Here is a 12,578-nt window from a genome sequence, read left to right on the forward strand (position 1 = left end):
CGTGTGCGTGTGCGTGTGCGTGTGCGTGTGCGTGTGTGTGTGTGTGCGTGTGTGTGTGTATGCAATGAATGCCTGTCACTGTGTCCTATTGTATGAATGCTTTTAAACCAAGTGTGTCACGACACCAAAGAAAAATAATGATTAAGCTAAATTATATGCGTATATGACGTCATTATTAATTAACCACTACAGGGAAGCGTAGCGCTGAGTGTTTCTATATGGTTCTAATGATGTTGTTATTGCGAATATGTAATGATCAAACTCATCAACACATGCAACGTGCGAGTCACTTACATCCCGTTATTAGTACGTATGTTGCTACGTAACACGTTAGTCTATCTATTGCTATCTATAAATGTTGCTCATTAATGTTGCTCCATACATCTCCCACTTTCACACAATCATCACGTTAAACAAAATACACGAGGTTCGAGAATTCATGCAGGAATGAACCTATCTGTGCAATCAGTCGAATCTATTGTATACAGAGGTTCACGATTTATCCCAATAGATGGAGCCATTTGGCTTTAAGTACGTCGCAGCAGGTCAGCATATGTTTCGATAGCTCAGAGTATGATCGTGACGTCACGCACAAACTCGGCCATCTCCAAAGGTGAATGCATACGGCTGTATGGGTAATGCTATCCCACGGGCGTGGAGGGAGGTGACCGCAACGTGGCAGCACTAGTGTTAGGATTAGGGTTAGGGTCAGGGTTATGGTTAGGGTTAGGATTAGGGTTAGGATTAGGGTTAGGATTAGGGTTAGGATTAGGGTTAGGGTTAGGGTTAGGATTAGGGTTAGGGTTAGGGTTTTTGCATCATGATATCTGTCCCCACACCATAGATTAATTTGTGTGGATAACAATGCCTATATATAGCGCTGCGACATATATTTTAGTGTAGTGTTAGTGTTGGAGGTCTTGTAGTTAGAGTTACCGTTAGGGTTAACGTTTTGAACGTCATCGTCAACGTTATCACGTGACCTCCCTCCACGCCCGTGGGATAGCAACACCCAATGCATACAGCCGAGAGACAATAGAACACTAATAGTTCTGAATAGGAATGTTCTGAATAAACAATATATTCTGATAGTAATCTGTTCTAGGGTCTCTGCATTCACTTTTGGAGATAGCCGAGTTCGTGCGTGACGTCACGATCATACTCTGAGCTATCGAAACATATGCTGATCGTCGCAGTAATACAGCAATGTGATGTGACTCGTTTCTGTTACCAATGTTAGCCATCAACGTTTAACCTTATTATAGACACGTGAGCTGGACGGGGTTGATGTGTGGCGGATCAAATTATAGGCACGTGAGCGGGACGGGGTTGATGTGTGGCGGATCAAATTATAGTGGCACTCACCATGTTACACGGTCGAATGGGTTAACATAAAGACTGCAGTATTGAGTTTGTTGATAATTTACGTGGGCAATGTATGGAGTCAACATTTGTCAACGTCACGCTACTCTAACAACGTTAACGCACTCCTAGTCTACCGAGTAATTCTAGTGCCTGTGTTAAATACAAAACAAGATTAATGTGATTGATGAGTCGATTCGCTTACCAACACCTGGAATGTAATTATGGAATTTATCTTTCCCCAATTTCTTACACAGCTAATATCGCAAACACTGTAAGGCCGAGATGTTATACAATTTTAAATTCCAGGAAGAATATAGAATGATAGCAATGAGCATACGGAGATATCGAGTAAACAGGGATGCATGCCATGCACATATATATGCTGTCACCTGCATTTAACAGATGAGCAAGTTGAATCAGTAGTACAGTGCACAGCAAAGCAAACGTTGCAGGAGAGCAATGATGATATGTAACGTGACGCGTGCAATGTCCATACATTTAACGTTAGCGTGAAAAGCAAAAACAAAGATTTACATCATGAAATTTTGTTTGGCGTGATATGTGATACCATTCTGGAAACCAACATTAGCGTGAAACCGCCATTTTTCTTTACCATAGAACTTTGTTTCATCTATTTTTATGTGTGGACTGTTAACCTTTACTTTTCGGCATGCTTCAGTAAATTAGTCAACAACTGATTGTGAGAAGTAGAAATATTTACAGAGAAGAAAAATATAGGCTCAAAATATTTTACCGTGCATTCGAATTTAGGGTACCTCATCATAACCCTCTTGCATAGCATAAGCCTGCTGTGATTCTGGCATGCAAACAACGACGCAGACATCACAAGCAGCAGCATCAACAACAACAACAACAACACCAAACACAGCAACAGCAACAACATTTGAATTAACACAGCAACGAGAGAGATACTGATGATGAGATAATTTCTCTGCTATTTGCAGATCTAGCTTACCAGATATAGAGTCGATGAATCCAACCACATTGCGATAAACACGCCTGTCATGCAATGCTGCTGGGCACACATGCTACACGTCGTCAGCCTAACCTTGTTGCCATCAGCCTAACCTTGTTGTCATCAACCTAACCTTGTTGCCATCAACCTAACCTTGTTGCCTTCTGTCTAACCTTGTTGCTATCAGCCTAACCTTGTTGACATCATAGGTAGTCTTTCCTCTGGTATCTCTGGGCAATCCGTTCATATTTGGCAATTAAAATGTTATGCATATATATATATATATATATATATATATATTATGCTGCAGCACCTTATGTAAATAGCTTGTGGTGGCAGTAAAAAAATCTACTTTCATATTACTCTCTACAAGATGTGAAGAAGTGCCTCTAAACGGAAGCTGTTGCCATAGCAGACTACATGGAATTGTTTATCTTCTCTCTGGCACCCAGCAACAATTAAGGAATAGTTAAGAAAAATGCAATATATACGCCACCAGTGTCACGTGGCCATCTACGCAGGCATCATGCTACACTTGACTGTTATGTCAAGTCTATCTAGCCTTGCATGATAAATGGCCTGACTCTTGCCTCCACACCAGTCTAGAGCTGTGTTTAGCTTTCTATCAAATATTTACGGATTTCAATACTAATCCTAACTTTTTGCACTTTCTGAAGAGACATACAGCATATACTTTAAATTTCCCTTTTCCTCAGTTTACTTTCGTTTCTGGCATTACTGTCAATGACAGTGCATTAGTGTAACAATTTAGGAAATATTTTGTGTTTGGATTAGTACAACAATAACGGCCACCATTTTATTAGTGAGACAATGTGAGGCATAAATTAATTAATAAGAAAATTTGAGGCATCAACTGATCAGTGAAATCTTTTGAGATTAGCGGATATGTCAGGCAATATTTGTTCCATGAAATAATTTAAAGTATACAAAAATTTCAAAGATGTAGTGGCATTAGCAGGATCTTTGTATGCATCGAACTGCCGATTATAATCTCTAATCATCGACGTTAGGGTGAGTGTTTTTCTGTTGAAAACTATATGATCTTGTCCCTAAAGGGTCTTAGAACGTAAATAAGTGTATGTTTCCCTAAACTATACACTGTAAAATGCAGGATAATCCCGTCGTACTGAGCAGACGGCAAATGGGTGAAAATGGCATGGTAGCCATTTCATTGGTATTGCAAGACGGTTACATAATGTGGATGATGATTTGTAAATTGAATGTGTTTTGTTATAAACGTGAATTATACTAGCCAGTGTGATGTCTTAGTGATAAAGATTGTGTTTGCATTGACGGAATGTTTAGAATGACACGGGTCAATGATTGATCAAGTTGCTATTGTCATAATTGCTGATGTAGTATAGTTTGTCAGTCAGTGGCATCTGCTATTGATAGGATATTATTTCAATAGTAATTTTCCTGTAATTGTTTACTAAGGATTCACCAAATAGGAATTTTTGTTAGCCCATTAATTCAATTGTGTTTTTAGCGTCACTGGTATGGCCATGGATCGAGTTGGTAGATGAACACTGTCAATGAGTCGGAAGTTCCTGTACATACGTTATACTGTAAGGGGCGTAGCTACCATAACGCAGATACGCAGTTGGGTACACATGATTTCACCAAACATTTTTTTATCGCAGAGAGAGAGAGAGAGAGAGGGCGAGAGATATATATATAGAGAGAGAGTCAGTCAGTCAGACTCGTGATACCCTGATAGAAATTAGCGTTAGCGTGAAAGCATCTGTTTATTTACCGTAAACCATTATATTTTATTTAGGGTTTAGCGTGAATTTATTTTTCATTGATTTTAAACGAATATTTGATCTCTTGATTCAACCATGTTCACACAGTCATCCAGCGTAGACTGGTCCTCGTATCGACATATGTCTATTGAGATATCTCTACTCACAACCTTACTACATCAGTGGCGGATTTGGGGTGGGGTGGATTGGGTGGCTAGCTACCCCCCTATGTTAAACTATCTTGTTGCTCATGAAGAGAATAGATCTACTAAAAAGATAATTGTCGTAGTCAGAATGAAGGCTGTATATTTACTCAAAGGTGCCTCAAATACCATCTCCTGTGATCTACATTTTCAAAATTTTCTGGGCAAGGACCCCCAGACCCCCCGCCTGTGTACGTACACATCCATTTCAACCTAGCTACGCCCCTGACTGTACTGTGTAGTGTAGCTGGGGTGAGTGTAATTTGCCTGCATAGGGTAGAGTCTATTTTTAGTAACTGATTCCAATGTTTAAATGTTACAGTGCATCTGTTCAATATTGTTTCTCTCTTATATATTTAACAAAAGTTTCTGTGTGGAGATTTATATACAAAGGGTTCGCACCCACTGGGTAGGTGCATGACGACGGAGGTGTCGTGGTTAATAGTAAATATACAAGCGATGTGTGATGAAGATATTTTCTTCCATACATACCCTCGAATATGGTGTAAAGTACCAGTGGAAGGTAATGCCTGTTTCATGAAGACGACATTGTTGACGATACATAGTTAAGATACTTTCTGACATGTATAGGATACTGAGTCTGGGCGAAACTAAAGAGATGCTATTCTGATGTTGTATGAAACGTTGATCATCACACTGGCATGATTTCTCTGTTCTGTTATCAGGGTAGGGTCAGGACCGTCAGGTCAGATCAGGTCGTTTGTTTGCACGAATTCTTACAATAAAATACGCACCCAGAAATATGAGTTGGCTTTGGACTCTTACACATATTTTCATCAGATAGATACATTGGGACATTGATTGAACTGTTAGTTATGTCATCTAATGATCTGGGAGATAAATGGATATCTTTGAAAAATTGCATAGGAAAGCTGGTGAGAAGAACATGGCACAGAAGTTTCCAGGACTCTAACTAGGTGTTGGTGCGCTAACCAATAGCTTTGGCAGTAACGTTTGCTAGCAGTGCTAAATAAATCATCGCATGAGAAAATGATCTGCATAATCTGTAAGCGATCGGCTTGAAGACAGCTCTCGACATCAGCCCCATCTAGTGGCTACTTTCTAAAACATCTACACAAAAGCGGTGCGAGTGCAGAGCCGGCGGTGGTTTGTGCTTGTCGACACTAGGTGGCAGCAGGGGTAAGTTAGGTATACATGGTGAGTAATATCCACTGGAAAGAATGGGGAGATATTAGATATTAGAACGAGAATGCTGCCTGCAACAATATTACAGTTAGTTTCAACAATTGCTAGGTTACATCACGTTATTAGTACGTATGTTGCTACGTAACACGTTAGTCTATCTATTGATATCTATAAATGTTGCTCATTAGTGTTGCTCCATACATCTCCCACCTTCACACCATCATCACGTTAAACAAAATACACGAGGTTCGAGAATTCATGCAGGAATGAACCTATCTGTGCAATCAGTCGAATCTATTGTATACAGAGGTTCACGACTTATCCCAATAGGTGGAGCCATTTGGCTTCAAGTACGTCGCAGTAGGTCAGCATATGTTTCAATAGCTCAGAGTATGATCGTGACGTCACATACGAACTGGGCCATCTCCAAAGGTGAATGCATACGGCTGTATGGGTAATGCTATCCCACGGGCGTGGAGGGAGGTGACCGCAACGTGGCAGCACTAGTGTTAGGATTAGGGTCAGGGTTAGGGTTAGGGTTAGGATTAGGGTTAGGATTAGGGTTAGGATTAGGGTTAGGGTTAGGATTAGGGTTAGGGTTAGGGTTTTTGCATCATGATATCTGTCCCCACACCATAGATTAATTTGTGTGGATAACAATGCCTATATATAGCGCTGCGACATATATATATTTAGTGTAGGGTTAGTGTTGGAGGTCTTGTAGTTAGAGTTACCGTTAGGGTTAATGTTTTGAACGTCATCGTCAACGTTATCACGTGACCTCCCTCCACGCCCGTGGGATAGCAACACCCAATGCATACAGCCGAGAGACAATAGAACACTAATAGTTCTGAATAGGAATGTTCTGAATAAACAATATATTCTGATAGTAATCTGTTCTAGGGTATCTGCATTCACCTTTGGAGATAGCCGAGTTCGTGCGTGAGTTCACGATCATACTCTGAGCTATCGAAACATATGCTGATCGTCGCAGTAATACAGCCATGTGATGTTACTCATTTCTGTTACGAATGTCAGCCATCAACGTTTAACCTTATTATAGACACGTGAGCTGGACGGGGTTGATGTGTGGCGGATCAAATTATAGGCACGTGAGCTGGACGGGGTTGATGTGTGGCGGATCAAATTATAGTGGCACTCACCATGTTACACGGTCGAATGGGTTAACATAAAGACTGCAGTATTGAGTTTGTTGATAATTTACGTGGGCAATGTATGGAGACAACATTTGTCAACGTTTATCACCAGCAATACGAATGTTATCACGCTACTCTAACAACGTTAAATAACGCACTCCTAGTCTACCGAGTAATTCTAGTGCCTGTGTTAAATACAAAACAAGATTAATGTGATTGATGAGTCGATTTGCTTACCAACACCTGGAGTGTAATTATGGAATTTATCTTTCCCTAATTTCTTACACAGCTAATATCGCAAACACTGTAAGGTCGAGATTTTATACAATTTTAAATTCCAGGAAGAATATAGAATGATAGCAATGAGCATACGGAGAGTAAACACGGATGCATGCCATGCACATATATATGCTGTCACCTGCATTTAACAGATGAGCAAGTGGAATCAGTAGTACAGTGCACAGCAAAGCAAACGTTGCAGGAGAGCAATGATGAGATGTAACGCGACACGTGCAATGTCCATACATTTAACGTTAGCGTGAAAAGCAAAAACAAAGATTTCCATCATGAAATTTTGTTTGGCGTGATATGTGATACCATTCTAGAAACCAACATTAGCGTGAAACCGCCACTTTTCTTTGCCATAGAACTTTGTTTCATCTATTTTTATTTGTGGACTGTTAACCTTTATTTTTCGGCATGCTTCAGTAAATTAGTCAACAACTGATTGTGAGAAGTAGAAATATTTACAGAGAAGAAAAATATAGGCTCAAAATATTTTACCGTGCATTCGAATTTAGGGTACCTCATCATAACCCTCTTGCATAGCATAAGCCTGCTGTGATTCTGGCATGCAAACAACGACGCAGACATCACAAGCAGCAGCATCAACAACAACAACAACAACACCAAACACAGCAACAGCAACAACATTTGAATTAACACAGCAACGAGAGAGATACTGATGATGAGATAATTTCTCTGCTATTTGCAGATCTAGCTTACCAGATATAGAGTCGATGAATCCAACCACATTGCGATAAACACGCCTGTCATGCAATGCTGCTGGGCGCACATGCTACACGTCGTGACTCGCACGTTGCATGTGTTGATGAGTTTGATCATTACATATTCGCAATAACAACATCATTAGAACCATATAGAAACACTCAGCGCTACGCTTCCCTGTAGTGGTTAATTAATAATGACGTCATATACGCATATAATTTAGCTTAATCATTATTTTTCTTTGGTGTCGTAACACACTTGGTTTAAAAGCGTTCATACAATAGGACACAGTGACAGGCATTCATTGCATACACACACGCACACGCACACGCACACGCACACGCACACGCACACGACACACGCACACACGCCTGCACACGCACACGACACACGCACACACGCATGCACACGCACACACACACACACACACACACACACACAGATAAGCATGCCGTAATGCAGTATAGACCAGCGAGCAGAAAACACAAGCAACAGGTTTTAAACGTGCGGTTCAACACATATGCTACAGTGATGACACAGTACCTTGTCAAATTTAGATATTCTCAGAGAGTGAGAGTGAGAGTGAGAGTGAGAATACAGGAATAAAATAGTTGATAAAAACATAATATCTATGACAATAGAATATACATCATCTCAACTACTCTATTAGGTGCTTACACGATCTTGCTTTAGATAGATGGTGAAACCTACAGTCACCGGATAGATAACATAATAGGACACGAATGTAAGATAGTGGCTTTCGCCCACTGAAATAAGCAACTATGTAATGGGCGTAACAGTGGTATGATCTGGTGGTGCCCTCTGGTGGTGCCCCCTCAGTAGAGAGCATTACACATCCACTCACTTACTTCATTCGTGTCCATGTTCTCTGCTCCAGGAATGTCTTGGAACTTGTCTGAAATCAGGGAGCGATTTTACATGATTTATCAATTTATCTATTTATTATTATTATTCATTATTTATGTTTCAGTTTTTCCCACAGTACTTGGTCACCCGTTTCCTATGGATTTTCTACAACACCTTGTGCTTTTCTATTGGCTAAGCAGCGGCCGTAATAACCACCCCAGCAATGCCTAGCAATTGTGAGCCATATAACTCACCTTATCTGAGTGAAATATGTTTGAACAATAGAACTCCTGATAACTATCATCGAGAGGTCAATACATTTGAATCTCGAAATTACTCCCATCTCACCTATCATGTTCTTCAGTTTAACAGCACACAGGATGAAATCTTCGAAGGAGATCTTGGAATCCTTGCCATAGCGCAGAACCAATGTCTTCAGCACGTCAGAGCTAAGATTGTAACCTGTGTTGAGGATTTACAAGAGTTATCTACCGAGAGATGGCGCCACGGGTTTGGAAGTCGTTGAATGGCTGAATCAATAACGCTGCCGACTTGCACAACCACGTGTTGTGTTGAATTATTACAATCCAAACATAGTGTTAAAAGTCGCTACAGCATTCATAGATATGAATCATTGGGCTTTCCAGGAACTGTAGTAAAAAACGTCTGCACTAGCAGTTGCACTTTGAATGAGTACACTATATGGTAAATGGTGGTAGCTTTCCAGTGGCTGATCCAAAGGATCCAAAGGCTGATCCACAGAGGGCGGTCGCCGACCCAAGATTTTCAGGGCAAGGGTATTTTAACCTAACACCCTCCCTCTCGGGCACTTCGTGCCCTTTATCTCCCATGATTCACCACCCCTCTTAAAATTCACTTCTGGATCTGCCACTGCCTTCTCAGAATAAACCGCGCACATGGCTTTCCCTTCCCCCTCCATGGTAGGTTAGCTACGGTCCTGATATATGGTGTATATATGTGCTACTAGTACACTACAAGCTTATCTACACGTACCAGCCGCGTGCATCGCTGCTCTCAACTCATACGTCGTCAGACATCCACTCTGATCTGTATCGTACTCCTTGAACACATTCTGAAACCAAGCATAACCGATGTAAGCATCACAACCTAGCATCACACATATAAGCATGACACATACACACATCACTACGAGAGAGGCTATAGCTTGAATAGCCTCACCATATAGATGTAGTAAATGAGCAACACATCTGCCACCAGGTGTAATAAAAGTGCAAATAATGCTTAATTGGTAATGAAAGGTAGCAAAGTCAACAATTTGGAACATACGTCCAAAAACTGCATCTAGTTAACTGCCTGATAAAAAATAGCATGCAAATATAACAAGTTTAAATGAAATAGAAATGGACGTGAATTAAATTAGGTTTCAATTAAGTTCATATGGTGTGCGAGTCAGGACTATTGATATTTGTTTCTATCAATGTTAAGGACCACTCAAACTCTGCTCACCTTCCCTATACAGTGCAAGTGCCACAGGCGCACACACAGTGGTTAAGGTTACACGATTAAGTAAAGATGCACGAATTAAGTGATGGTCAAGCTAGCACATAACAATCATTGATAATAGACATGCTCTCTTGTTTATCTCCCAGCATGCACCTACCTTCCACCAGCGTACATCTCTCCACAGCTGTCTAAACTCAGATAGACTCAGTTCTCCCGATCTATCAACCTGACGAATGACGTCATTAAGAAAGCTTACATGACCATGTAATGTTGACAGAGAGCGTTGAGGTGGAGGAGTAAAGGGGAGGGGCAGCATAACTGAATACAGAGGGAGAAGGAGGATCAAGTGGGAGGAAGGACTGAAGAGGGTGGTTCAGGAGAGAGGAAGGATTAAGGGAAGGAAAGGTTGTGGGAGAGAGAGGTTGATAATGCAAGATTAATGGGGGGGAGGCCTGTTAGCAGGAAATAGATTGAAGGAGGATGGTATGATTGAGAAGGAAAGGGAGGGTGTGAGGCAAGTAGGAGAAAGCATTGGGAAATAGACAGGCAATGCAGCACTTGCAGGCGGCTTGACTAGGGAGCAGGCTGGGGTCAGGGGGCTTGACTAGGGAGTAGGCAGCGGCGGCAGGTGGCTTGACCTAGGGAGCAGGGCAAGGGCGCAGGGGCAGTAATAGGAGGATGCTGTGTCTGCACTGACACTACGTCAAGGATACATCCTTCATGGCCACCAGTACTCCTGCAGCACTCGTTGCTGACAATCCATCAAACTCAAACTCTGAAACGTAAAGCACAGAAACATGTCACATATACGCGGAAATTAACACATAGCGATAAATTATTTTAGGCATTTAGTGTTTGAAGTTTAAGAAAAGCTATTAGATCGTAAATGATCTCATATTGAGTATAAGATTGTAGTGACTGTTTACAAAACATCATAACAGCTCGGCAGTGGTAACAAAGACGAGTTCACGCACGTTAATACTGCAAAAAATACATTGTAATGGTTAATAAACGCATTGAAACCTAGTTGAATCGCATTGAAAAAAAAACAGAGCGAAAGATCATATTTTGCCAAAAGAAACCAGTAGGTGTTTTAACAGTAACTAAGGCACGAAGGGTCGTTGTCGTAACAGGTACTACAGATATGTACCCGCAGGTAGTTTTTAGTTGTTTTAGTAGTATGTTTTATTTTTTATATGAGGTATGTTTAGGGTTAGGGTTAGGTTAGGGTTAGAGTTAGGGTTAGGGTTAGGATTAGGGTTAGTGTTAGGGTTAGGTACACTTCTGTAGTACAAGTCTGGTACACTTTGTGTATACATATATGTACCTCGGGTACATATCTGTAGTACCTGTTACGACAACGACCCCTTGAGCGTAACTAAGTGAGGCACGAAGGGTCATTGTCGTATAGGGTACTACATATATGTACCCGAGGTAACTATCTGATATGGTTATAATTAGGTTAGGGTTAGGGTTAGGGTTAGGAGTAGGCGTAGGCGACTCCCTAGACTAGCATTACCTCGGGTACCTATACGACAACAACCCCTTCAGCGTAAGTGAGAAGGGTGGGAAAGAAGAGAAAGCAGGCAGTTTATGAAGCATTAGTTTCGGGGTACTTACAGCAAATCTTACAGCATATATATCATACATGTATAGCATGATTACAATATTTTTTACAGCAGTTTATGGTAATGTTCATGTAATGTTTACGCATAATGTTTATAGGCTGTTTACACGGTGTTTAAAGCAATGTTTACAAGATGTTTACAGGGGCAGTTTGCATTGTTTACAGTCTGTTTGCAGTGTGTTTATAGTATGTTTATAGCAAGTTTACAACATGTATACAACATGTATACAACATGTTTACAGTATGTTTACAGTATGTTTATAGCATGTTTACGGGATGTTTATGGGATGTTTACAGAGTATTTCCAGCATGTTTATATATTGCATACAATATGTTTATGGGATGTTTACAGAGTATTTCCAGTATGTTTATATATTTCATACAATATGTTTATGGGATGTTTACAGCAGTATTTACAGTTATGTTTATATATTGATACAATATGTTTATGGGATGTTTACAGAGTATTTACAGTATGTTTATATATTGCATACAATATGTTTATGGGATGTTTACAGAGTATTTCCAGTATGTTTATATATTGCATACAATATGTTTATGGGATGTTTGCAGAGTATTTCCAGCATGTTTATATATTGCATACAATATGTTTATGGATGTTTGCAGAGGTATTTTCCAGCATGTTTATATATTGCATACAATATGTTTATGGGATGTTTACAGAGTAATTTCGCAGTATGTTTATATATTGCATACAATATGTTTATGGATGTATACAGAGTATTTCCAGTATGTTTATATATTTCATACAATATGTTTATGGATGTTTACAGCGAAGTATTTCCAGCATGTTTATATATTGCATACAATATGTTTATGGGATGTTTACAGAGTATTTACAGTATGTTTATATATTGCATACAATATGTTTATGGGATGTTTACAGAGTATTTACAGTATGTTGTATATATTGCATACAATATGTTTATGGGATGT

General features: G+C 40.1%; 1 protein-coding gene and 1 long non-coding RNA gene across 3 annotated transcripts in view; both read right to left on the minus strand.

Annotated features, from left to right (window-relative positions):
* The window catches only part of LOC106813973, a 10,505-nt gene extending 6,074 nt beyond the window's left edge, over window positions 1–4,431 (minus strand). Inside the window, exon 1 of one of the 2 annotated variants that reach the window (XR_001394531.1) lies at window positions 2,435–4,431. This is a non-coding gene — a long non-coding RNA (uncharacterized LOC106813973). The remainder of the gene's footprint in view (window positions 1–2,434) is intronic. The other variant, XR_001394532.1, reaches the window with a different exon arrangement.
* A 3,162-nt stretch (window positions 4,432–7,593) lies between these two features.
* Window positions 7,594–12,578, minus strand: part of LOC106813971 (calpain-B-like) — a 17,653-nt gene continuing 12,668 nt past the window's right edge. Inside the window, exons 9-13 of the mRNA XM_014818228.1 lie at window positions 10,708–10,769; window positions 10,152–10,220; window positions 9,524–9,602; window positions 8,858–8,971; window positions 7,594–8,558 (exon numbers count right to left, since the gene is read on the minus strand). Coding sequence (XP_014673714.1) covers window positions 8,479–8,558; window positions 8,858–8,971; window positions 9,524–9,602; window positions 10,152–10,220; window positions 10,708–10,769 — 404 coding nt within the window. The 3' untranslated portion in view covers window positions 7,594–8,478. The remainder of the gene's footprint in view (window positions 8,559–8,857; window positions 8,972–9,523; window positions 9,603–10,151; window positions 10,221–10,707; window positions 10,770–12,578) is intronic.

This window comes from Priapulus caudatus, unplaced genomic scaffold, assembly GCF_000485595.1.
Source record: "Priapulus caudatus unplaced genomic scaffold, Priapulus_caudatus-5.0.1 Scaffold850, whole genome shotgun sequence".
Taxonomy (NCBI): Eukaryota; Metazoa; Priapulida; class Priapulimorpha; order Priapulimorphida; family Priapulidae; genus Priapulus; species Priapulus caudatus.